The sequence below is a fragment of the Babylonia areolata genome, chromosome 31 (genome assembly GCF_041734735.1).
Source record: "Babylonia areolata isolate BAREFJ2019XMU chromosome 31, ASM4173473v1, whole genome shotgun sequence".
Classification (NCBI taxonomy): Eukaryota; Metazoa; Mollusca; class Gastropoda; order Neogastropoda; family Buccinidae; genus Babylonia; species Babylonia areolata.
This window is the reverse complement of record NC_134906.1, coordinates 5,887,807-5,914,553: the sequence shown is the minus strand read 5'-3', so window position 1 is coordinate 5,914,553 and position 26,747 is coordinate 5,887,807. Positions and strand designations below refer to the sequence as shown.

At 42.1% G+C, this 26,747-nt stretch overlaps 1 protein-coding gene across 1 annotated transcript; it reads right to left on the bottom strand.

Annotated features, from left to right (window-relative positions):
• Positions 1 to 781: 781 nt before the first annotated feature.
• LOC143276278 (aromatic-L-amino-acid decarboxylase-like) lies at positions 782 to 23,497 on the bottom strand. The gene is made up of 12 exons (XM_076580776.1): positions 23,297 to 23,497; positions 16,814 to 16,927; positions 15,839 to 15,958; positions 13,465 to 13,599; positions 10,319 to 10,462; positions 9,301 to 9,367; positions 7,883 to 7,977; positions 6,648 to 6,715; positions 5,686 to 5,779; positions 2,847 to 2,948; positions 2,193 to 2,294; positions 782 to 1,400 (listed from the first exon to the last, which is right to left on the bottom strand). The coding sequence occupies exons 1-12, from the start codon at positions 23,495 to 23,497 to the stop codon at positions 1,200 to 1,202; spliced, it is 1,443 nt and encodes a 480-aa protein (XP_076436891.1). The 3' UTR covers positions 782 to 1,199.
• Positions 23,498 to 26,747: the final 3,250 nt, after the last annotated feature.

Genomic DNA, 26,747 nt, shown 5'->3' with positions numbered 1-26,747 from the left:
CATAAAAAAAACCATGCCAACATTACATTTTATTTTAAATCAAACTTGAGGAATAATAGATCACTACATCTTTTTTTTTTTTTTAATCATTAAATACACTGACAAAACCAAAGAATGACGAATGTGTTAAATATTTACATTGTATTAGTCTGCTTTGAATCACAGCATTTTTCAGACATTCTCACACCAAATAAAAATCCATCCCAACAATTCCTATTGTACATCCTTTGTAAATTCTGTCTTCACTTTCTCATTAAGAATATTTTACCTATTTCCTTCTGCAGTTTATGGTTACTGCAACAGAATTTTGTTAAGGGATGTATGTATGTATGCATGTATGTATGCATATGTGTGTGTGTGTCTGTCTGTCTGTATGTATGTTTGTAATGATGCATATGTGTGTGTCTGTATGTAGATATTGTTAGAAGCAATACAAGTTACGTCTCTTATTCTTATAAACAGGTATTTAGATCTTTCTTCAACCGCTTTTCTCGACGACTGAACGTGTACGGTCACCTTAGACGTTGTAATACTTCTGCAAAAGAACTCCCGCAATAAATTGTCCGAGAAAACCCAAGACAATCATAACCAGGCATTTGAAATATTCTTGGTGAAGTTTAGCCATATTGAGGTGAAACATGTCTGAGAATCACTAAAGTGTAAAAAACAGAATAATTCAATGCTCTTCATGCAGTTACCGGCTGCACCGTTAATTAATCCTGATCAGAAACTTACCATTCTACATTTGGAAAGGACTGAAGTATGAAATATACCTGTTTCCGAGAATAACGTGTCTGACACTGTGTTTCAATGAAAATGGAAAGTTCGTTTGCAATTTTTCGAAGATTCCAGTTTAACCATATTTACATAACCATTTTCTGATAACAATATATAAGCACAGGTAATTTTTTGCTGTGTGCAATCAAGAAAACATGGCTGTATGGCGCGGTCACACGCCCTCTTGAATGTGGTCTAGCACGTTATTGAAACTCGTTTTATTAGAGTTCTGAGGCAAGAGTAATTCCAAGGTGTCTTTCTGTGTTTGTGAAGGAGATGTGTTGAGCACCAACTTTAACAGACAGTGGGAGATAACATGAGAATGGGACACTTGGAGGACAGAATAGGAAAGATTCACTTCTATCATTGTTCAGCTTCAGTGAGGTGTCTTCTTTTAACACACGGCGACGGAAACTTTGAAGCTATTCCTTGGCAGAACCAAGGATGACGTCAGCAGCCTGTCTGATGACGTCCCAACTGTACTTGACGTCAGAGCTGATGACGAAAGGCCCACAAATGGCGAGGCGGAGGAAATAGACGCCCTTCATCATGGCGGGTAGCAGGTAGATCTTGTGGTCCTCACGAAGCTTCTTCAGCAGACGTTCAGTCAGCGCGTTGGGGCCCTGGCCGACAGAAAGGGTCACTCACCTTCAATGAATGGTGGAACTGTGGCCTGGTGGTAGAGGGCCTGACAAGGAAGCCATTTTCCCAGGTTCGATTCCCGCACAGACCGTGATTTACTCCACCCTTCAGTGGACGGTGGTGTGCGTGCTAATGTTTTTGGAAGAGACGATAAATCGAGGTCCTGTGTATGTAGCGTGCATTGCAAACATGGCAACAAATCCGCTTTGGTAGTGAATCGAGTGTGCTTGCAGACAGACAAAGATGGCACTGCATTCAGGCTATTGGCTCCCTCTAGGGACAGCGGGCCGAAATTCACACACAGAAATCTGTTTTGACATCAAATCAATAAATACAACACGTACAATACAATACTGTGCAATACAATAAAATATGATACAATTCAATACAATGCAATGGACAGCAACACAGTGCAGTACAACACATTGGTCATATACAGGTTCCTCAGACCCATTTCTGCTTCACTTTGATTAAATCATGGTTTGATAAAAGAGAGAGAGAGTTTTACTGAGTGAACAAAACGTTCATTTCAAGGAGTTATAACAACTTAGTCAACCAGTTAAATTTCGTACGAAGTAAAAAGTTTCTTACAGAGAATCATTACCGTACATATGAGGGAGAGAGGAAGAGAGAGAGACAGGCAGAGAGAGAGAGAGATAAACTGACACACAGACAGACAGACGCAGAAAGAGGACGACAATAACGAGAATGACACATACACTTTCTCCTAGGGTAAAAATAACGACAATAACGAATGTGACACACTGACACACCTTCAGACGGAAGCACACGAGACCCATGATGACGTCAGCAAGGATTTCAAATCTGACGTCACTCCTCACCAGAGCCTCAAACTCATGGGCCATGGCCACGTCCTGGAACAAGGTGGGAGAGGGAGGTGTGTGTGTGTGTGCGTGTGTGTGTATGTGTGTGTGTGTGTGTGTGTGTGTGTGTCTGTTCGCGTGTGTGTGTGGTAGCGGGTGTGTGTGTGTGTGTGTGTGTGTGTGTCTTGTGTGTGTGTGTGTGTGTGTGAGTTTGTGTGTGTGTGTGTGTGTCTTGTGTGTGTGTGTGTGTGTGTTTATATTCGCTTCGTTGTTACCGTGAAGCGCTTCGAACCTAGCTAAGATAACTATACTGACGATGACAATGATGATGATGATGATGACGACCATCGCAGTGACAAGGTGTAAAGGTATGGAACAAAGATATACCCATCATATACAATTACAAACACATTCATGGCAGAAATTTAGTTTGATATTTAATCAAGTAGGCTACATAAGTGTATGAGAGTACATGCGCCCCCCCCCCCCTCCCTCCCCCACACACACACCTTCCAACACACGCGCCCCCCTCCTCCGCCACCAGCCACAGACAGACAGACAGACACACACACACACACACACACACACACAGTGCCGACTGACATGACGGATGAAGTTCTGCAGTGCCGTCAGACCGTGGAGACGCAGAACAAACCACACCTTGATGGCTCGGCACGGTTTGCTGGTGGCTGAGATCTGCCAGTGCTGACACACACAACACGCTTCATTGAACTGGGACTCTGTGTGTGTGTGTGTGTGTGTGTGTGTGTGTACTTGTGTGTGTGTGTGTATGTGTGTGTGTTTGTACTTGTGTGTGTGTGTGTGTGTGTGTGTGTGTGTGTGTGTGTGTGTGTGTGTGTGTGTAAACGTTGAAGAAAGATGTAAACATAGGTAAAATGGTAGGAAAAGATAACATCAAACAACCAAATCAAATGTCCTATTGGTCAATCATCAAACCTTCTGCAACAGCAGATAACACCTTGAAATCATCCTAAATACATCCAAAAGAACGTTCAGAAAAAAAAAATAGTAAAAACGATTTCAAACTCTGACATTAAAGCACTACGTGTTTGCTGGAGATAAGTTCTCCACATCTGCATTTCACATCTTTGCTGAACATTGTCACAAAAAGCGTTCAGCTCCATCCTGTACGATAATGCATGAATCTGCTTTCATCTGATTAAATTACTGTACGTACTTGACAGATTGATTGTTTTGAGTTTATAAACATTAGTTACATTATCACTTCAAACGTTCCTATTTTGCTCGTATATTTCCGTGTTCCACGATGCTTCTAAAAGTAACCCGTCGCCCTCTTGTATAGAAAAACACACGTAAAGTTCTGTGGTTCCCTGTACGTGTTTTGCACTTTTTCTTGCAGCCCTGTCAGCACATTCATTGTTGAAAAGACCAAGGTGTGAAGGAACACAGCAAAAAATAACATGTGTTCCTGTCAAACTCAAAGACGTACAAACTGACTGATTTCTATCATAACCTTGGACATGTTCCTACAGTTTGATGAGTTTAAAGCATATAATAATGATTTGGAATCAACGCAAAATAGGATTTGTAAAAAGGCAAACTGGAATATCAAGATTATAATTTAGAGCCATAATGAATTTTGAATATTGATCGATTTTTTTTTATCACTCATTATAATATGAACATTCAGTTTTTAGTTCTGGTATGACAAAAGCTTAACCTGATTGATGATTGTTAAGAAGTGAGCCGTTTGTGTAAACATGCAAATGATCACAGTATTTATTCTGGCGGTCGGGTGGGGGGGGGGTAATCGTACTTCCGTTGCCATAATATTAGGATGTTCATTCTTAATCATGTCAGTATGATTAATATCAAAATGTGCTTTACTCATCTCCCAAGAGGCGCATGGATTTACAGTTTGCTGTGTGTCTACATCATCTGCATGTTTGGTGCACATCTGTTATGCATCTGTGGGTGTATGTGTGAATGTGTGTCTCCATGTTTTACATTTATTTGCTTATTTAGCATCATTGTTGTCTTTTTTTTCTTTTCTTTTTTATTATTGTTATTATTATTACTTAAAAAAAAAAAAAAATATATATATATATATATTGTTTTATGTACGCTCATAGTTCACTTCATCAAGTTTTTGCGCCTTATACATATTAGTAGTAGTAGTAGTAGTTTTTATGTATTTATCTATTATTTATTCACCCTTTTTTTCTTTTCTTTTTTCTCAAGGCCTGACTAAGCGCGTTGGGTTACGCTGCTGGTCAGGCTTCTGCTTGGCAGATGTGGTGTAGCGTATATGGATTTGTTCGAACGCAGTGACGCCTCCTTGAGCTACTGAAACTGAAACTGAAACTACATCATCTGTATTAATTTCAGACTTTGGGGAAAACAGTTGACACCGATGTGCCAGCGGGCGTTAATAAGATATATGTTTAGCTCTTTTCGGGAAATTCTTTTCCGATGCAATTCTTACTTTGTGTGTGTGTGTATGTGTGTGTGTGTGTGTGTGTGCGTGTGTGTGCGTGCGTGCATGCGTGTTTGTGTGTGTGTATGTGTGTGTGTGTGTGTGTGTGTGTGTGTGTGTGTACCTTGGAATGCACAGTGCAATAAATTATAAAATTACTACATGATATTTGGCGAGTTTTTAATAGTTCGTTATTTTTTTGTTGCTGTTTTTATCACATGTCATAATCATCAACCCCCAGCCTCAAAGGTCTGATACCGCTCCTCCTGAAACTCAGGTGGGTTTTTTTTACGAATTAGTTGCGTTAGTTTATTATGCACACTGTAAATTAATATGTTTAGCTAGGCATTGTGTTTATGAACAATAAATGCACAGATAGAGATGGTACTATATATGTGTGTCTGTAGGAATGTAAGCATTTGTGTCTGACCCCACCTATCCTCCCTACACCATCTCATCTTTACCATTCTAGTTGATTATATATATATATATATATATATGTGTGTGTGTGTGTGTGTGTGTGTGTGTGTGTGTGTGTGTGTGTGTGAACCTGTGCACAGTTATATTGTGGTCTCGTGTGTCTTGAATAAAGTTCTTTTTAATATCATCATCATCATCATCATTAGTAGTAGTAGTAGTAGTAGCAGAATTATCATCATTATCATTATTATTATCATCATCATCATTAGTAGTAGCTGTAGAATTATTATCATTAATATGATTATTATTATTATTATTGTTATACATGACATGCTTCACTGGACTGCAAGTGCTGAAAGAATCACGCTCAAGTGCCACTTAATTATCACTTTTGGTCAACTATTAGGCTGTCCCTTTAAGAACGGAGAGAGAGGGGGGAGGGAGAGAGACGGGGGGGTGTGGGGGTCGGCTGGAGGGATGGGGGGGGGGGGGGGGTCGGACAGAGACAGAGGCACGTTCTCCTGTAACAATGCTGGGGTGACGAACAGTATGACGTCAGCTTACCCGGAAGTCCGGCATGACGTCACCGCCCATGGTCTGCGTCAGATACTCAATGTCCACCACAAAGTTGTTCTGTAAATAGTCTGTGTTCTTCACCCTGCACACACACACACACACACACACACACAGAGTTGTTGTGTAAAGAGTCGGTATTCTTCACCCTACACACACCCACACACACACACACACACACACACATACACACACACACACACACACACACACACACACACACACACACACACACACACACACACACACACAAAACACACACACACACACACACACACACACAAAACACACACACACACACACACACACACACACACACACACACAACACACACACACACACACACACACACACACACACACACACACACACACAAAACACACACACACACACAACACACACACACAAAACACACACACACACACACACACACACACACACACACACACACACACACACACACACACACAAGACATACGCACAGAGCGTGAAAATTGACAGAAAAACTAACAGACAGAGAAACCAACAAACCAACAGACAGACCGATCAACAGACAGACCAACGGGCAGATAGACAGATCGACAGACCAACAGACAGACAGAAAGACATACCAACAGACAGACAGACAGACCAACAAGCAGACAGACAAACCAACAGACAGACAGACCGACAGACAGACAGACCAACAGACAGACAGACCGACAGACAGACAGACCAACAGACAGACCGACAGACAGACTAACAGACAGACCGACACACCAACAAACAGACAGACAGACCGACACCAACAGACAGACCAACTGACAGACCGACAGACACACATACAGACAGTCCAACAGACCAATAGACAGACCGACAGACACACAGACAAACCGACAGACAGACTAACCGACACACAAACTAACAGACCAGGAGCACCACACTCAGCCTCACCTCCTGTCAGGTCCACTTACCATAGGGGAGAGCACTCGTAGGTCACTTTGAGCCATTTGTGGGCGTTGAGGTTGAACGACGTGGCGTACTGTGGAACAGATGAAGGAAGGAAGGAAGGAAGGAAGGAAGGAAGGGAGGGAGGAAGGAAGGAAGGGAGGAATGCAGGGAGGGAGGGAAGAAGGAAGGAAGGGAGGGAGGGAAGAAGGAAAGGAAGAAGGAAGGGAGGGAGGGAAGAAGGGAGGGAGGGAAGAAGGAAGGGAGGGAGGGAGGAAGGGGAGAAGGAAGGGAGCGAGGGAAGAAGGAAGGAAGGATCGGAGGGAAGAAGGGAGGGAGGGAGGGAAGAAGGAAGGAAGGAAGGGAGGGAGGGAGGGAAGAAGGAAGGTAGGTAGGGAGGGAGGGAGGGAAGAAGGAAGGAAGGGAGGGAGGGAAGAAGGAAGGAAGGGAGGGAAGAAGGAAGGAAGGGAGGGAAGAAGGAAGGGAGGGAGGGAGGGAAGGAAGGAAGGAAGGGAGGGAGGGAAGGAGGGAGGGAGGGAGGGAGGGAAGAAGGGAGGGAGGGAAGAAGGGAGGGAGGGAAGAAGGGAGGGAGGGAGGGAAGAAGGAAGGGAGGGAGGGAGGGAGGGAGGAAGGGGGGCTGATCAACTGACTCAATCTCAACACTCAACGAGGGATATTTGAGACCAAAGCACCTGACGGGCGTAACAGCCGGGTTCGAATCCTTGTCACGGCGCCTGGAGGGGGTGAGGGGGTGGGGGTGACGCTTATACAATTAATCACAGGAATCAAACACACGGCTGTAGGTTCAAGAAAGGCCATGGCCCCCCATTTGAAGGGGTTACACAATAAATAAGACTTTTGAATAAGAATGCGCACATGAAGATAATACACGTAATTCATGAATACTGTATATTTGAACGATATCATGATATCAACTCATATTGCTTCTCATCTGAAATGACTTATAGAGAAACACTGCAAAGTTTTTACTTCAGGGGGCACTGCCACCAAAAAGGCGTGGATGATGATGCAGCACAAAAAGTCCATGCCATGAATGTGTTAAATCGGATGAAGCTTATTTCGAGGTCTTCTCAAGACTGAGATGGCTATGCACGGTGACTAATTCCCACCCATATTTATACACACTCACACTGTTTGTTTGTTTGTTTGTTTTTTTCTTGTTGTTTTTTTATGCAACCTCTCATCTAGAAAAAGAGAGAGAAAAAAGTGTCTCCGTCCAATATCAAGCGTGTGCTCTCACCTCCACTCCATCCAACAAGGGACGAAACTCTGGACAGATGAAGGCACTTCCGGCATAGGCAGCATCCACGTGCATCCACATGTTGTGTTCCTCACCTGAGAGATAGAGTTGTGTGTAAGGGGTTGATCCATGCGCAAAATGAAAATAACATTAACACACACACACACACACACACACACACACACACACACACACACACACACACACACACAATCACTTTAGTGAACTGACGTTAAATTAAGTACCAACCAACACACACACTTACAAACACATTTTCCGAAAATTTGACATTGTTGTTTTCTGTCCAACCGACCACACAGGGCCATATCGTGAATGCTCAACTGAACGAACATTCAACCTTGTTGCACACATGATTGTAGCGTCCGGAAAACTAAACCTGCAAAACCACCCAGTTCATGGAACATTATCTTAACCTCCTCAAGGCAAATAAAGATTAGGATGTCAGCACTTCCACATAAATTTGTCATCACAAGATTAACAAAATAAATAAATAAATGTTTTACTAAAACGTAAAGGAAAGAGTAAAACGCTTCAGAACCACACACACACACAAAATACATTAAAAGGCCATGAAAAAAATTATAGGCTATGTGGTCAAATATTTACTACTGCAGAGTGGACAGCTAGTGCCCATCCCAGTCTTTACAATGTCACTACCTGATCGTCAGAACAGAACAGAACAGAACATATAGTACATCATAGACTGCAGAAAAGAGTGGTTTGGCTTTTGGGGGAAAAAAACAAAACAAACAAACAACAACAAAAGAAATGGAAATGGAAGACAGACAGCAAGGTACGGTAATGATAGAACGCTATCGATTCCATCTGAGAAAAAAGTACTTCAACCAGCTGAAAGAGGTTCAGTTTTCAGTTTCAGTAGCTCAAGGAGGCGTCACTGCGTTCGGACAAATCCATATACGCTACACCACATCTGCCAAGCAGATTATTGACCAGCAGCGTAACCCAACGCGCTTAGTCAGGCCTTGAGAAAAAAAAAATTTTTTTAATTAAATAATAATAATAATATAATAAAATAATAATAATAGATAAATGCATAAAAAAAGAACTACTACTACTAATAATAATATGTATAGGGCGCAAAAACTTGGTGGAGTCAACTATAGGCGTACAAAAAAAAAAGAAAAAAAAGAAAAAGATAAAATAAAATAAATAAATATATATATTTTTTAATTATAATTATAATTATTATTTAGCTAGTTATTTAGACAACAACAGACAACGAAGAAAGAAGAAATGAAAAAGACAAAAACAAAAGAGTGCAGCAGAAAAGAGGAAATTTCTCGCACAGAATTCCCAGAAGGTTGGAAACACACGCTGGAACACACACTGTTTGAACAACCAACACTCACAGCAGGCCTGATGGATGGCATACTCACAGAGAGGTCCCAGTTCCTTCAAGTTGTCAAAGGCACACGTGGCTGTGGAGCCGAGTGTTGCGCACAGCTGAAATTGTATGAATGTACTGTTGTCTCCCTTGATACTAGAAATAGCAAACATAATGTACGCATGGATTTATTTGTCTCCCTTGACATCTCAAAACGGGGTCACAGGATTGCCAATCATCAGATCAGATTCGATTGATTTGTCTCCCTTGATACTTTGAGCAGGATGAAAGGACTTATTATTGTGGGAGGGAACTCATTCATCATCCTAATTGGTAAAATAACGTCAAAAGTGTTTTTATCATTTTTCATTACTAAAATTGGTTCAGAGGATTTGAAATGAATTCCGAAAGTTCTTATGTACGTGGTGGATGTGTAGATGAGGGCAGTGGGGGGAGGAGAGGTGGGAGTTGAGGGGGGGGGGGATGCTGTAGACCGCCGTTTTGTCATCCGTGACATTTTTGGTAGGACAGAGTTGCACTATGACAACATGACAACCACCTCTTCAGCAACTTTTGAATATCTTAATAATCGACATATGTACAGCGCCTGTTTTCGATCAGAGAACAAATTCTAAGCGCTTTATGAATGGAGTCATTTCCACAACAGGCTGCCTACCTGCGTGGAGCCCACTGTCAGCTGAGTTCAGACGTTCGCATTCCTTCACCGTGTCCTTCAGTCAGGCTTTTAATTACGCGCACACTTACACATATATATCAGTGGATTTTTCTTCAGAATTTTGCCAGGGACAACCCTTTTGTTGCCGTCAGTCGGCTCTTCTCAGGTAGACAGCCTGTTGTGCAAATGACCCAGAGCTTGCAAAGCGCTTAGAGCTTGGTCTCCGACCGAGGATAGGTGCTATGTAAGTATCCATATCATTCATTCATTCATAAGAGACAGAGGCAGAAAGAGACTGACAGACAGAGAGACAGACAGACAGAGTGAGAGAGAAGAGTGACATTCAGACGATGACAAAACGACAGACAGACAAAGAACGAAGAAACAAAGTCACATAGAAAGGAGTAAGTCCGTTGCCCAAATCCTCCAATATGGCCGCCTTCAGAGTGGCTCCGCGCAGCGCCCCCTTGTGGTCAGTCTCCAGAGTGCGCATGCGTACTCCGCCCACCATCCCTGCCCTGATCACTGCTGTGTGAGCCTGAGGAGTGAAATGATGATGATGATGATGATGATGGTGGTGATGATAATGATGATGATGGTGATGATGGTGATGATGATGATGATGATGGTGATGATGATGATGATTATGATGGTGATGATGATGCATCGATGATGATGATGGTGATGATGATTATGATGGTGATGATGATTATTATGGTAATGGTGATGATGGTGATGATGATGGTGATGGTGGTGATGATTATGATGGTGATTATGATTATTATGTTGATGGTGATGATGATGATGATGATGATGATGGTTATGATGATGATGGTGATGGTGATGATGATGATTATGATGGTGATCATGATTATTATGGTGATGGTGATGATGATGATGATGGTAGTGGTGATTATGGTGATGATGATGGTGATGATGATTATTGTGAACATGAATGATACACTAACATTGATACTGACTACAAGAATTGCAAAAATAATAATGATAAAAAGAAGAAGAATATGATGGTGATGATGATTATTGTGAACTATGAATGACATACTAATATTGATAGTAACAACAACAACAACAATAATAATAACAATAATAATAAGAAGAAGAAGATGATGATGATGATGATGATGATGGTGATTATTATTATTGCTTTCATAATACCAGCGTAACGTTAAGATACATGACATAAAAATCAAACACACGGAGACACAGACACAGACACAGACACACACACACACACACACACACACACACACACACACACACACACACACACACACACACACACACACACACACACACACACACACACAATCAATAGTCAAACTGTGAATGAACCCACCACTGATCCTTCCGTCACTACAACGCCCCAGCTGCTTTCCATTCTGACACCTGACAGGTTACCTCTGGCACCATGATTGACACCTGCTTCTCTGAGTTCCTGGATGTTTATCTGATCACCATAATACCCCATCTCCTTCTCTGAGTTCCTGGATGTTTACCTGATCACCATAATACCCCATCTCCTTCTCTGAGTTCCTGGATGTTTACCTGATCACCATAATACCCCATCTCCTTCTCTGAGTTCCTGGATGTTTACCTGATCACCATAATACCCCATCTGCTTCTCTCAGTTCCTGGATGTTTACCTGATCACCATAATACCCCATCTGCTTCTCTGAGTTCCTGGATGTTTACCTGATCACCATAATACCCCATCTGCTTCTCTCAGTTCCTGGATGTTTACCTGATCACCATAATACCCCATCTGCTTCTCAGAGTTCATAAATGTTTACCTGATCACCATAATACCCCATCTGCTTCTCTGAGTTCCTGGATGTTTACCTGATCACCATAATACCCCATCTGCTTCTCTGAGTTCCTGGATGTTTACCTGATCACCATAATACCCTATCTGCTTCTCTGAGTTCCTGGATGTTTATCTGATCACCATAATACCCCATCTGCTTCTCTGAGTTCCTGGATGTTTACCTGATCACCATAATACCCCACCTGCTTCTCTGAGTTCCTGGATGTTTACCTGATCACCATAATACCCCACCTGCTTCTCTCAGTTCCTGGATGTTTACCTGATCACCATAATACCCCATCTGCTTCTCTCAGTTCCTGGATGTTTACCTGATCACCATAATACCATCTGCTTCTCTCAGTCCCTGAATGTTTACCGGATTATCTTAATACCCCATCTGCTTCTCTGGGTTCCTGGATGTTTAGCTGATCACCATAATACCCCATCTCCTTCTCTGGGTTCCTGGATGTTTACCTGATCACCATAATACCCCATCTGCTTCTCTGAGTTCCTGGATGTTTACCTGATCACCATAATACCCCATCTGCTTCTCTGAGTTCATAAATGTTTACCTGATCATCATAATACCCCCTGCTTCTCTGAGTTCCTGGATGTTTACCTGATCACCATAATACCCCATCTGCTTCTCTCAGTTCCTGGATGTTTACCTGATCACCATAATACCCCATCTGTTTCTCTCAGTTCCTGAATGTCTACCTGATCACCATAATACCCCATCTGTTTCTCTCAGTTCCTGAATGTCTACCTGATCACCATAATACCCCATCTGTTTCTCTCAGTTCCTGGATGTTTACCTGATCAACATAACTGACACATGTTTCTATGAGTTCCTGGATGTTTACCTGATCACCATAATACCATCTGTTTCTGTCAGCTCATGAATGTTTACCTGATCACCATAATACCCCATCTGCTTCTCTCAGTTCTGGATGTTTACCTGATCACGGTAATACTACCTGCTTCTCTCGGTTCCTGGATGTTTATCTGATCACCATAATACCATCTGTTCCTCTCTTTTTGTGGATGTTTACCTGATCACCATTATGCCATCTGTTTCGCTGAGTTCTCGATGTTTACCTGATCACCATAATACAATCTGCTTCTGTCAGTTCCTGGATGTTTACCTGATCACCTTAATACCCCACCTGCTTCTCTCTTTTTTCTGGATGTTTACCTGATCACCATTATACCATCTGCTAATCTTGCGTTATGCTACCTCCATGACATATCAAATCGTTGATATCATCCGTGCATTCAATTACAGGAGTATATAACAGGTGGTATATGAATAAAATAAAAAATAAATAAATAAAAAAAACCAACTGATCGTATGGTAAATGGTCCATACTACTGTAATTAATCATATTATTTTGAGTAGCTGGAAAACTGAAAGGCAGAGAGTAGCACGGAGAGTACCTGCCGCCAAAGTGACAGTTAAATCTAAAAATCCGTGAACGAACTTCACGTGCCAAAAGTAACCAGCCCACTGTGATAAGATAGAATGGCAAACACGGGTATGGCACAAAATACTCTCACGTTCCAGATTACAGGCACTGTGCATGCGGTGAAAAGCACGCGCACACAGAAAGACACACACGGAAAAGAGAGCAAGCGAGAGAGGGAGGGGAGAGGTGGGGGGGCCTGGGGAAAGAGGGGCGTGGGGGGTGAGGGGCGTCCAAGAGACCAATAGACACCTGATCAGAGCAGTACGCCACCAGTCTGTCAGTCACGTGACCAAGCGTGACGTCAGGCTGGGTCCGCTGCTGTGTCCTGAAGGTCAGTGTTCTGGCGGCCAGCAGACAGGTCAGTATGGCTCCACTGGCGTTCGCCTGACCACACACACACACACACACACACACACACACACACACACACACACACACACACACACACACACACACACACTTTCTTTTTCTTGTCACATTTATAAATGTATACAGTTTGAACACGTTCACACGCATATAAACACATACACTGCACACACTTTTCCCCGTGTAAAATCACTTTTGTGAACAGACGTTAAATCGTTGATCAGCCAACACACACACACACACACACACACACACACACACACACACACACACACACACACAGATATATATATATATATATATATAGCTTGTCAATATATCGGGTGTCCCCCAAAAAAGTGAACCGCTTTTTGACAAGTATTTTCTCAGTAACAGAGAAGCCGAATTCATTGAAAACTTTCACACAGTGACCTCAGGGTATCATTAACAAGGCTGCAGAATATCTAAAAGTTGATCAGCCAACACACACACACACACACACACACACACACAGATATATATATATAGATATAGATATAGATATCTTGTCAATATATCGGGTGTCCCAAAAAAAGTGAACCGCTTTTTGACAAGTATTTTCTCAGTAATAGAGAAACCGAGTTCATTGAAAACTTTCACACAGTAACCTTAGGGTATCATTAACAAGTCTGCAGAATATCTAAAAGTTCGGACACAAATTATTCGAGTATTGTCAAATTCAAAACAGTATGTCAAATAATCCAATATCAGAGCTGTGCAATGTGACCTTCATCATGTTCATGCCAGCTGCCAGGTGTTGGCATCTGTCAACCAGTGTCAGTCTAAAAATAGCCTGTGTGGGTATCAAGTCTTTTTTTTTTTTTTATTGTCGTATGTATCCAAAATCAGTTCTGTCCAAAGTTTCAATTTGGAAGGATCAACCATGCCTTTCAGTGAAAGTGGTACGGTTTCAAGGAGAAAGGCTGGGGTGGAAGAAGGATCGTAAAGGAATTTCCAGGCAAGGGGTGGAGTCATGTCAATGTAAATGGACTTATCGCTAAAATACGCGCTACAGGGTCAGTTGCACGTAAAATTAGCAGTGGGAGACCCAAGACTGCATGTTCGGAGGAGAACAAGGACCGTGAACCGATTCAATCCCAGGAGGAAAGTCCAGGGACCCACAAATCCCTTAGAGAAGTTGCAAGCGATTTACAAGTGAGCAAGTCTTCTGTGCAAAGAATGGCGAAAGAACTGGAACTGAAGCCCTTCAAGAGGATACGGGTATCAAGGAGGGACCAAAATGTTAAAGGGAAAAGAAATACTCGCTGCCGTAACTTGAATGACCGCTGCTCGGCCACTGATGTGAAAAGGATCGTTTTCACAGACGAGAAAGACTTTACGTTAGAAAAAGCTAAAAATCGCCAAAACGATCGCGTTTATGGGAAACGGAAACGAGATATTCAGCCATCTCGCCTCTATCATGAGACTTCTAGATTTTCAAAAAAGATAATGGTTTCAGCTGGAGTATTCTGGAAAGGAAAAACAAACATTCATTTTATTGACACTGATAGACCCAGGGTTAATAATGAAAGCTACATTCAGTTACTGGATCACAATCTTCCCCCGGATTGTAGGCGTCTTTATCCTGGAAACAAATACGTGTTTCAGCAAGATGGGGCTCCTTCACACACAAGCAGGGTAACCCAGGCCCATCTGTAGGAGGCTACACCAGAATTCATCAAGAAGGATGAATGGCCTCCACAAAGTCCTGACTGTAACCCAATGGATTATGCCATATGGGACTCTCTGAAGGAAAAAGTTTACCGGGGAGTGAGAGACAAATTGACCGAGCAGGCGTTTAAGGACAGGATAATTATGTCATGGGAGGAGATATCGCTGCAAGAAATAAGTAAGAGCATTTCTGCTTAGAAGAAATGGCTTCGTTTAGTCGTGGAGGAAGATGGAGGTCACATTGAGCGTAAACTGAAATAAGTGAGTTTTCCTCTGATACTGGATTTTTTGACATTCTGTTTTAAATTTGACAATACTCGCATAATATATGTCCGAACTTTTAGATATTTTGCAGACTTGTTGATGATACCCTAAGGTGACTGTGTGAAAATGTTCAATGAATTCGGTTTTTCTATTACTGAGAAAATACTTGTCAAAAAGGGGTTCACATTTTGGGGGACACCTGATACACACACACACACACACACACACACACACACACACATATATATATATATATATATATATATATATATATATATATATATATATATATGAAAGTCACCACCTCCATGATTCCTCCTCCTTTTCCAGGGTGGGAGAAGAGAAAGAAGGGAGGTAAGTGAAGCATCTGGGCCAACCAGTCCATCGTGATCATTTCCAGTTCCACACCCATGGGACAGGATTCCTGTCGGCAGGATTAACACACACTCTTCACAGCGAGAACAACAACAACACCACCAACAAGAGCAGCAGCCATGACAACGACGACACCAACCACAAGGTTATCCAGTCCAACAAGGCCGTTCCCACTTTCACACTCATGAGGCACATCTAAATACGTGCCAGTCCATTATTGTCATCTGTGTACTTCTAATGCAAGCACGGCATATCTGTTCTTCTTATGATTAACATCAACAATACCCCACTCACCACCACCCACCCACCCACCCACCCCCGTCACACACACACACACACACACACACACACACACACACACACACACACACACACACACACACACACACACGTAAAACAACCTTGAAACTCCCAAAACGAAAACAAGAATGGAAATAACATCAAAACCATCAAATCCATCATCGTCATTTTTAAATCGCCACACATAATTATGGGGATTGTCTCCTGTTGTATAACAACAACAGCTACAACATCCTCACCATCACCAACATAATAATAGTCATAGTCATTTTTTAATTATTATTATTATTATTATTATTATTACTACTACTACCTTTTTCTATATTATAATTATTATCTATTTATTTATTTATTTATTTATGTAAGCTTATCTATTATTTATTCCCCCTTTTTTCTTTTTCTTTTTTCTTTTTTTCTCAAGGCCTGACTAAGCGCGTTGGGTTACGCTGCTGGTCAGGAATCTGCTTGGCAGATGTGGTGTAGCGTATATGGTTTTGTCCGAACGCAGTGACGCCTCCTTGAGCTACTGAAACTGAAACTGAAACAGTCATCGAGGTCAACGTCATCATCATCGTGAAATCCATACTGTCGCCAGGTGACTCACCCAGAAACTCCCAATGCAGCCAGTGGCGTCGGTCAGAATGTCGCCCAGCAGGGAGGGGAAGGAGAACCCGAAGGTCCAGTAGGCATGGAATTTTGGAGACCGGTAGTGAAGCACCTGGCAAAAGAACAATTTCCATTGTAAGCGGTGGTTTTTCACCGCACACAAAAAAAAACAACGCAAACAACCCAGTGTGTGTGTGTGTGTGTGTGTGTGTGTGTGTGTGTGTGTGTGTGTGTGTGTGCGCGTGTGTGTGTGTGTGTGTGTGTGTGTGTGTGTGTGTGTGTGTGCGTGTGCGTGCGTGTGTGCATGCGCGCGCGTGTATGTGTGTGTGTGTGTGTGTGTGTGTGTGTGTGCGTCTGTGAACAGAATAGAAGAGAATGGAAAAGAATAGAATACTTTAATGTCACAAGATGTCAAGGTTTATAGGACACAATACAAGACAAACTTTATAATTATATGACTTTTAGGCCTGTGCACAAATCTCTCTCTGAAAACTATGTCAAAACTGGGGGTGGGGGCGGGGATGGGGGGATATAGGGAGTGGGGTAACTGGGAGTAATATTAAGATATAACTTTTAGCTCTCACGGTCATTTTTCATGAAATTTAATTCACCATCACTGATGCGGCCTCACGTACATGTCCAGAACGTTGGGTTGGCGCTAAGGTCTGGCGTGTGGTCCTTTTAATTTCGTTTTTCTATCTTTTGTTTTTTAAGTTAATTAAGGTACTAAGTATATGTATCAGCCCACACATTTTGTGTGAAGATGATGTGGTGTATAGTATATGTATCAGTGCACACATTTTGTTGTAAGATGACGTGGTGTACAGCATATGTATCAGTCCACACATTTTGTTGTAAGATGATGTGGTGTATAGTATATGTATCAGTCCACACATTTTGTTGTAAGATGATGTGGTGTATAGTATATGTATCAGTCCACACATTTTGTTTTAAGATGATGTGGTGTATAGTATATGAATCAGCCCACACATTTTGTGTTAAGATGATGTGGTGTATAGTATATGAATCAGCCCACACATTTTGTGTTAAAATGATGTGGTGTACAGTATATGTATCAGTGCACACATTTTGTTGTAAGATGATGTGGTGTATTGTATATGTATCAGCCCACACATTTTGTTGTAAGATGACGTGGTGTACAGCATATGTATCAGTCCACACATTTTGTTGTAAGATGATGTGGTGTATAGTATATGTATCAGTCCACACATTTTGTTTTAAGATGATGTGGTGTATAGTATATGTATCAGTCCACACATTTTGTTTTAAGATGATGTGGTGTATAGTATATGAATCAGCCCACACATTTTGTGTTAAGATGATGTGGTGTATAGTATATGAATCAGCCCACACATTTTGTGTTAAAATGATGTGGTGTACAGTATATGTATCAGTGCACACATTTTGTTGTAAGATGATGTGGTGTATTGTATATGTATCAGCCCACACATTTTGTTGTAAGATGACGTGGTGTACAGCATATGTATCAGTCCACACATTTTGTTGTAAGATGACGTGGTGTACATTATATGTATCACTCCACACATTTTGTTTTAAGATGATGTGGTGTATAGTATATGTATCAGTCCACACATTTTGTTTTAAGATGATGTGGTGTACAGTATATGTATCAGTCCACACATTTTGTTTTAAGATGACGTGGTGTATAGTATATGTATCAGTCCACACATTTTGTTTTAAGATGATGTGGTGTATAGTATATGAATCAGTCCACACATTTTGTGTTAAGATGATGTGGTGTATAGTATATGTATGAGTCCACACATTTTGTTTTAAGATGATGTGGTGTATAGTATATGTATCAGTCCACACATTTTGTTTTAAGATGACGTGGTGTATAGTATATGTATCAGTGCACACATTTTGTTGTAAGATGATGTGGTGTACATTATATGTAACAGCCCACACATTTTGTTTTAAGATGATGTGGTGTACAGCATATGTATCAGTGCACACATTTTTTTGTAAGATGACGTGGTGTATAGTATATGTATCAGCCCACACATTTTGTGTTAAGATGATGTGGTGTATAGTATATGTATCAGTCCACACATTTTGTTTTAAGATGATGTGGTGTATTGTATATGTATCAGTCCACACATTTTGTGTTAAGATGATGTGGTGTATAGTATATGTATCAGTCCACACATTTTGTTTTAAGATGATGTGGTGTATAGTATATGTATCAGCCCACACATTTTGTTTTAAGATGATGTGGTGTACAGCATATGTATCAGTCCACACATTTTGTGTTAAGATGATGTGGTGTATAGTATATGTATCAGTGCACACATTTTGATGTCTCCACAAAAAAACCGCAACTGACATTGCTGATTCATGTCGAAACGAGCTGTTACCGCTGACTCAATGGGCCGTTTGGAGCTGTCATGGTACATCCAATTAACTGCCTTTATTTGTTATTGCTTCTGTGACATGTGCAATCTTTTGAAAGAAAGGATAGCTGCACGGGGGGGGGGGGGGGGGGGGGGTGAAAAAAAGAAAAATCGTAAATGTACACACATAAATTAAACTGATGCTACATTTGTTCACCTTCATTTTCGTTTTCTTTTTTTAAGTAGAGGTGGGCATGTCTTGGCATATAGCGTGTATTCAGAAATTGTCATGATGATAATTAGCAGACAAAGAGAAGGAGATTACGTTAACTTTCAACATTAAATGTTTAGAGCTTGTGAAAAAAAAAAAACCCAACTACAGCTCGAAATGTTGGTATATCAGGCATACCTGCATTTCAGCTGCGCACCCTACCCTACTTACCAACACCCACGGCGGTGCCCAAGTCAGCAGCACTGTGCTGTGCTGTGTTTCGAGTATTGAGTGCAGACGGTTCACAATAACAGTTTCAGTTTCAGTTTCAGCAGCTCAAGGAGGCGTCACTGCTTTCGGACAAATCCATACACGCTACACCACATCTGCCAAGCAGATGCCTGACCAGCAGCGTAACCCAACGCGCTTAGTCAGGCCTTGAGAAGAAAAATAGATAAAGAAATTAAAAAAATCAATAAAAAAAATAAATAAATAAATAAATAACACAGTAACACAAAATAAATAACACAATAATCACAGTAACAGTCTGGTTCTGGTTGGAGAGGTAAGAGCTGACCACAAGAGAACCGTGCCAGACACACCAGCAGTATGGGAGAGTCGGTTTATCAAAATGGTATGATCAGTGGTGTCAAGGGCTGCTGACAGATCAAGAAGAGAAAGAAGAGAAATATCTTCTTTTTTTTTGTCCAGGAAAAAAAAGAAGATTTTCTCTTCTTTCCTTCTCTTCTTGTATTTATTTCACGGACTGGCCGAATGAGTATATCTAAAGAAGACGACGTTTACTTTGTGCTGTGATGCCCAGTACTAAGAGATCGTGGAGAACAGTTGATTCCAGTTAAATACTGTCAATAACCTTGCCTGTGTACACTTATCATGTTAATGTCATCAACAAATGAAAAGACTGCCATGTTGTTCGCTCTTTATCTGTATAAAACGCTCAAAGGGAAAATTGTATATGTTACATCACGAAGACTTTTGAATGTAAGACTTCGGGATTTTATTGGATATCCCCCTTCAAAGGGGCTGTGGCCTATATGAATAAACCATCCCAATCAATCAATCAATCTGTGTGTGTGTGCGTGTCTGTCTGTATGTCTGTCTGTCTCACACATACACATGCGAGTGTGCACTATCACACTGAGTAAAACTTAAAACACACACAGACACACACAGACACACAGACACAGACACAGACACACACACACACACACACACACACACACACACACATGGAAAACAATACCCACTCTCCATCTCTCCTAGTTTACATGATTAATTTTATACCATTCCAGATCTCTGAAAACATATGTTTGTGGATTTATGATTGTGCGTATCTGTATGCTTTACGTATGCTCATCTGTATGCTTTACGTATGCTCATCTGTATGCTTTATGCATGCTCATCTGTATGCTATACGTATGCTCATCTGTATGCTGTACGTATGCTCATCTGTATGCTTTACGTATGCTCATCTGTATGCTTTATGCATGCTCATCTGTATGCTATACGTATGCTCATCTGTATGCTTTATGCATGCTCATCTGTATGCTGTACGTATGCTCATCTGTATGCTTTATGCATACTCAACTGTATGCTTTACGTATGCTCATTTGTATGCTATACGTATGCTCATCTGTATGCTTTGCGTATGCTCATCTGTATGCTATACGTATGCTCATCTGTATGCTTTGCGTATGCTCATCTGTATGCTTTACGTATGCTCATCTGTATGCTTTATGCATGCTCACCTGTATGCTTTGCGTATGCTCATCTGTATGCTTTGCGTATGCTCATCTGTATGCTTTATGCATGCTCATCTGTATGCTATACGTATGCTCATCTGTATGCTGTACGTATGCTCATCTGTATGCTTTACGTATGCTCATCTGTATGCTTTATGCATGCTCATCTGTATGCTATACGTATGCTCATCTGTATGCTTTATGCATGCTCATCTGTATGCTGTACGTATGCTCATCTGTATGCTTTATGCATACTCAACTGTATGCTTTACGTATGCTCATTTGTATGCTATACGTATGCTCATCTGTATGCTTTGCGTATGCTCATCTGTATGCTATACGTATGCTCATCTGTATGCTTTGCGTATGCTCATCTGTATGCTTTACGTATGCTCATCTGTATGCTTTATGCATGCTCATCTGTATGCTTTGCGTATGCTCATCTGTATGCTTTGCGTATGCTCATCTGTATGCTTTATGCATGCTCATCTGTATGCTTTACGTATGCTCATCTGTATGCTTTACGCATGCTCATTCAATCAATTCAGCGATTTACCATGCACCTTTAAACTACTTTTGTTAAGTTGAAAGTTTCTAAATCTGATTGCAGGAGAGCCCTCCAAACGCCTTTTAAACCATATGTTTGACACAGCTTCAAACTGTACCCCGTCATTTAGACACTTAAACACACTATTCTTTCAGTAGGTCTTCACTTTGAGGTGGCTTTGCCGCTTTATTCCTGCCGGAACCATCACCCAATGCAGCGCCTAGACCTTCACCCATTCCCTGGTTTTAGCAAATTTCAAAATTTTAGAATCTCCTCCCTGCTCTGTGTGTGTCTGTGTCTGTGTCAATGTGTGTCTGTGTGTGTGTGTGTGTGTGTCGGTGTCTATGTGTGTCTGTGTGTGAATAATCATAACGGTGAAATCACCGATTTCTCATGCTTACATTTCGGGACTGTGACCAGCGAGACACGCAGACTGAGCAGGATAGAAAACCACCAGTTGCTAAATGCCAATTGTCCAGTGAACAGGTGCGCCTGGAAGGATGGGAGAGGAAGGGTGGTGGGTGTGGGAGGAGGAGGAGAGAGAGGGAGGGAGGGGGGAGGGACTGTACATGTGGTGCTTTGTGACAAGCTGAATGCTGAGAAAAGCTGGTGTCCTGCGCATGATTTAATCACGAGAGACAGCAGATGACAGCACAAGTCACACCGCGTCCTGTACTTTTAGCTTATATCACAGGATGACATACGTTTACAGCTGGGCCAACAGCAAAGTGAGAGCTGTATCATCAATAGTTGGGTTTTTTTTTATAAATATTATCGATAGAAGTTTTTCCATTGCAATGGGAAATCATTTACAGCTTAGTCTTTGTGAAGGACTATGATTCTCAAACTAGGAGGCACATTTGCACTGGCTGTGGTTGATATCACAGCTTAAATAACATGGAAATCTGTAGGAAATGTTGATATAACAGCATATATATCATGATATATATATATATATATATATATATATATATATATATATATATATCAGGGAAATATAGAGGAAAGGTTGACTGATGTGACAGCATAAATATCAGGCAAATATACAGGGTAGGGTGGTATAAAAGCATAAATATCAAGGAATTATACAGGAAAGGTTGATATAACAGCAGAAATAGCGGGGAAATACCCAGGAAAGGTTGATATCACAGCTTATATAACAGGGAAATATACATGGAAGGTTGGTATAAAAGCATAAACATCAGAGAAATATACAGGAAAGGTTGGTGCAGCAGCAGAAAGAACAGCACTGAAGAGAGAGAAAACACAGGCAGTCACAGGGACAGACAGACAGACAGACAGAGATAGTATCAATCAGAGACAGAGATGAGACAGACAGACAGAAAGACAGAGAAACAGAAAGACAGGAGAAAAACAGACAGGAAACAAACAGACAGAGACACTATCAGTCGCGGACAAATGGGAGATGGACAGACAATCGGACAGACACTTAGGAGACAGACACACAGACAGACAAACAAACACAGACAAACAGACATACATACAGAGAGAGAGAGACAGAGAGTCAGACAGACAGACAGACACTATCAACGGGGGAGGGAGAGGGGGAGCGGGGCAGACTGACCCCCGGCATGATGACTCTCTCAATGTCGGAGAAGACGGCTTCCCAAGGCTCAGCGTTCTCCGGGGCCGTGTTGGGAATCAGCTCACGCATGTAGCCTGGCTTCACATCCGGGAACGCTGGTCTATCCCGGATATTCTCCATGTAGGAAGTGACGTAGCGCAATAGTTCAGCACCATGTTTTTCAAAGGATTCAGCATCCATTTTTTTTCTTGCTATGGTCACAGCTGCGGCCACTGTTGATTCAGATTACGATGGTTTGCGTATAGGATTTTCTGAAATAGACCACATAAATACTTAAACTTTCTTACCATGTCGTAGTATAAGGTTGGGTTTTGAGTTTCGAGGCCCTGTGACATCACTGGGAAGAAAGAACAGCCCATTTAAGGAAAGAAAAAACTATAGGTATAACAATCATGTGGAAAGGTGATAGTACCTGTTCTTACCCCCAAGTTCAAACAAATGGCCCTTGTCGTAGATCCTGCATTTACGTCTATTGCAAATATTATAATATCTGTTCTCACCCCCGAGTTAAAACAAATGGCTCTTGTGGTAGATCCTGCATTTATGTCTATTGCAAAGACCATACCAAATGCCATCGGAAGAACAAGCCACTATTTCCACCATGCTACAAATGTGAATTGTATACTTTCAGTAAAAAAAAATGTAAGAAATGTGCATCAAAAAAGAAGAGTGAGGACCTCCAACCTTTGATGGGTGCCAAAAATAGTTTAGGGCTTTAATGAAATGACATAAAGTGGAGGCCACACTGGTAGCATAACGAACAAACACAGTGCAATTTCGAGGTAAGCCAGAACCACCAGTCCTCATACTACTGCTTTCCTTCCAATGCAGACACAGTGTTCATGTCAGTTTTCAGCTTGTGTTTCCCATCATGAGTAGACTGTTGTAGGTATGTTATTGTCATAACTGGGTGTCGTCCTTATTGTGGCGTACATTTGATACTTTCTCAGTTTGATATAAAAAAAAAAATTAAACACACACACACACACACACACCACCACCACCACCACCACCACCACCACCACCACCACCACTACCAACAACAACAACAACAACAACAACAATCAGAACCCTTGTCACGGACGACATAATGGTTCGGCTATTTTTTCTTTTCTTTTACGTTTATGGAGGGGGTTCGAGTCCATCTCATCCCCTCTTTCTTCTAAAATGACAAACGAAGCTGGCGGAGGCTGGTGGGTCGCTGTATTATTTTTAGAGGCGGGTGTGTTTCTTATGCGCGTGCACGATGTTTTCCATCGTGCGTGTTCCCCTTGCGTTCGAGCGTAGTGAGATCGTGTTATGTTTTCTATGGTTTGTAAGTGTCTCGTGCAACTGAACGGGAAAAAAAATATATAGGAAGCTGAGTGAACAGAGTGAGCGGAGTTCTAGTGCTTCAAATGCTCCTCGCCGTTTTGTCTCTAGCTTCACTCGAATGGAGTCAGTCCTTGGAGAAGGACGGTGGTAGAACCAGCGCTTAGCGGCTGATGTTCGTCGTTCTTTTTCCTCTGTAAACGACTTTGTGTCCGCCAGTGGAACTGTTCATCTGTGTTTCGATGTTAGCACCCGTTGTTCGTTTACGGAACACTGTGCGGTGGCCAGTGGGTGACTTTTGTTCTTGTCCTGTCAGCGTTCTCCAGTTGCCTGGCGCGCGTCTTGAGGTGTTGTGCCTCCGTTCGAATCGTGGGGAACCGTCACGTCGCTCTAGACCATCCACCTCTCGGAGCCGGCGACGGATCCGCTGAGGGCTCCGCTGACGTTCTCCATACTGGGGGCCTGTCTTCCGTCCGCTAGCGTCAGCAGCATTCCTATTTTCATGTGTTTATTTATTTATTTTTTTTATTTATCGTGGAAAACAAAAGACCATGCTGTGCTTGTGGTTTGACATCTCATTTACCAGTGCCCTTGTGGAAAATGTGACAAGACTAAAGCTGTAGTCGTGCTGCCGTTTTTTTTGTTTGGGTGGTTGTTGTTGTTGTTGGTTGTTGTTTTTTGGTATGCTCTTGATAATTGTTTGTTGTTTTTATTTACATGCATCTATAGACATATACAATCATTAAATGCATTACATAATTTCGTTTCTGTGTGGGCTTGTTGTGTTGTGGCGTCTGTAGTGGGGTATCTTGGGGAGGGTGCACGTCCGCTTTAGCACGCGTGACAAATGGTGGAGATGCGGGGTACTTTTTAGCTAGGTTGTGTTGGGATCCGTCTTAGTTGGGTTAGGATATAGGTTAGGGGGACAGGTGGTAGGGTGTCTTGTGGTGTTGTATGTGACTGTTTTCAAAATGGTTCATGTTACCCTACAGTGATATTGCTGCACTGGTAAGTGCTTCAGGTAGCTGCGGTTGGTCTGTATGCACAGGAATTCAAAGTGTACATGTTTTGATGCATTGTAGGCACCTGATAATCATTGTTGGTTTTGAGCGCTCTACGGTTAACGCGTCATTGGTCTGAAGGTTTCTCTGGTGGTTGAGGGTTTAATTGTTAGTGACAGTAGTTTCGTTGGGTTTGACACTTGAGTCATGCCACTGCGAAAACAGCCTGCGAGGCAAGGTACGCCAGGCACTCCTGTGAGGACTCCCGAGCAGACTGACGAGCTGGCACGTTGGGTTAGAGATGAACTGGATAGACCGAAGGTGAGCGAGGAGGTGAAGGGGGAGATAGCGGAAGAACAATCGGTTTATGAGAAGTATGCTGCAATAGCTAGTAAGTTAGGCTTGACTGGAGAGGCCCTCTCCAGATTCATAACAGATTCTGTGAAGGGAGAGAGGGAGGAGCTGAGACTCCAGCGTAAGGACGAAGAGGATTTGCAATTGAAGCGCCAAGAGAAAGATGAGGGAAGGTTGTTTAGAGAGAGGGAAGAACTCGGACTCCAGCGTAAGGACGAAGAGGAACAGGCTTTCAGAAGAGAAGAGCTTAAACTTCGGGGGAGAGAGGTAGAAGCTAGCGAGAACAGGAATATCAACTTAGATCCTCTGGGTGATAAGGACGACGTAGACGCTTATCTATCTCACTTTGAGCGAGTGGCTACCCTATGTCACTGGAGAGAGTCGTCGTGGCCTACCAGACTTATCGCGCTGTTGAGGGGCAAGGCTAGGGAGGCAGTGTTGCGACTGGATCTGGCTGATCTCACCAGCTATGCTAAAGTAAAATCGGCTCTGCTTAGGCATTTCCGTCTGGATGCCGACGCTTACAGGAAGAAATTCCGGGCACTGAGGAAGGATGCTGCTGAAACATTTGAACAGCTCATTAGGATGCGCGCTTGTTTCTCTCTGTGGTGCGTAGCTGCTGGCAAGGATGAAAATAATGTTGAGGAGGTGAAAGATCTGTTCATGCAGGAGCAGCTCTACAGTATTCTGTCTCCAGAGTTGATAATGGAGGTAAGGAAGGTCAGCCCAGAGAACGCTGATGACTTGGCTAAGGAGGCCACTGT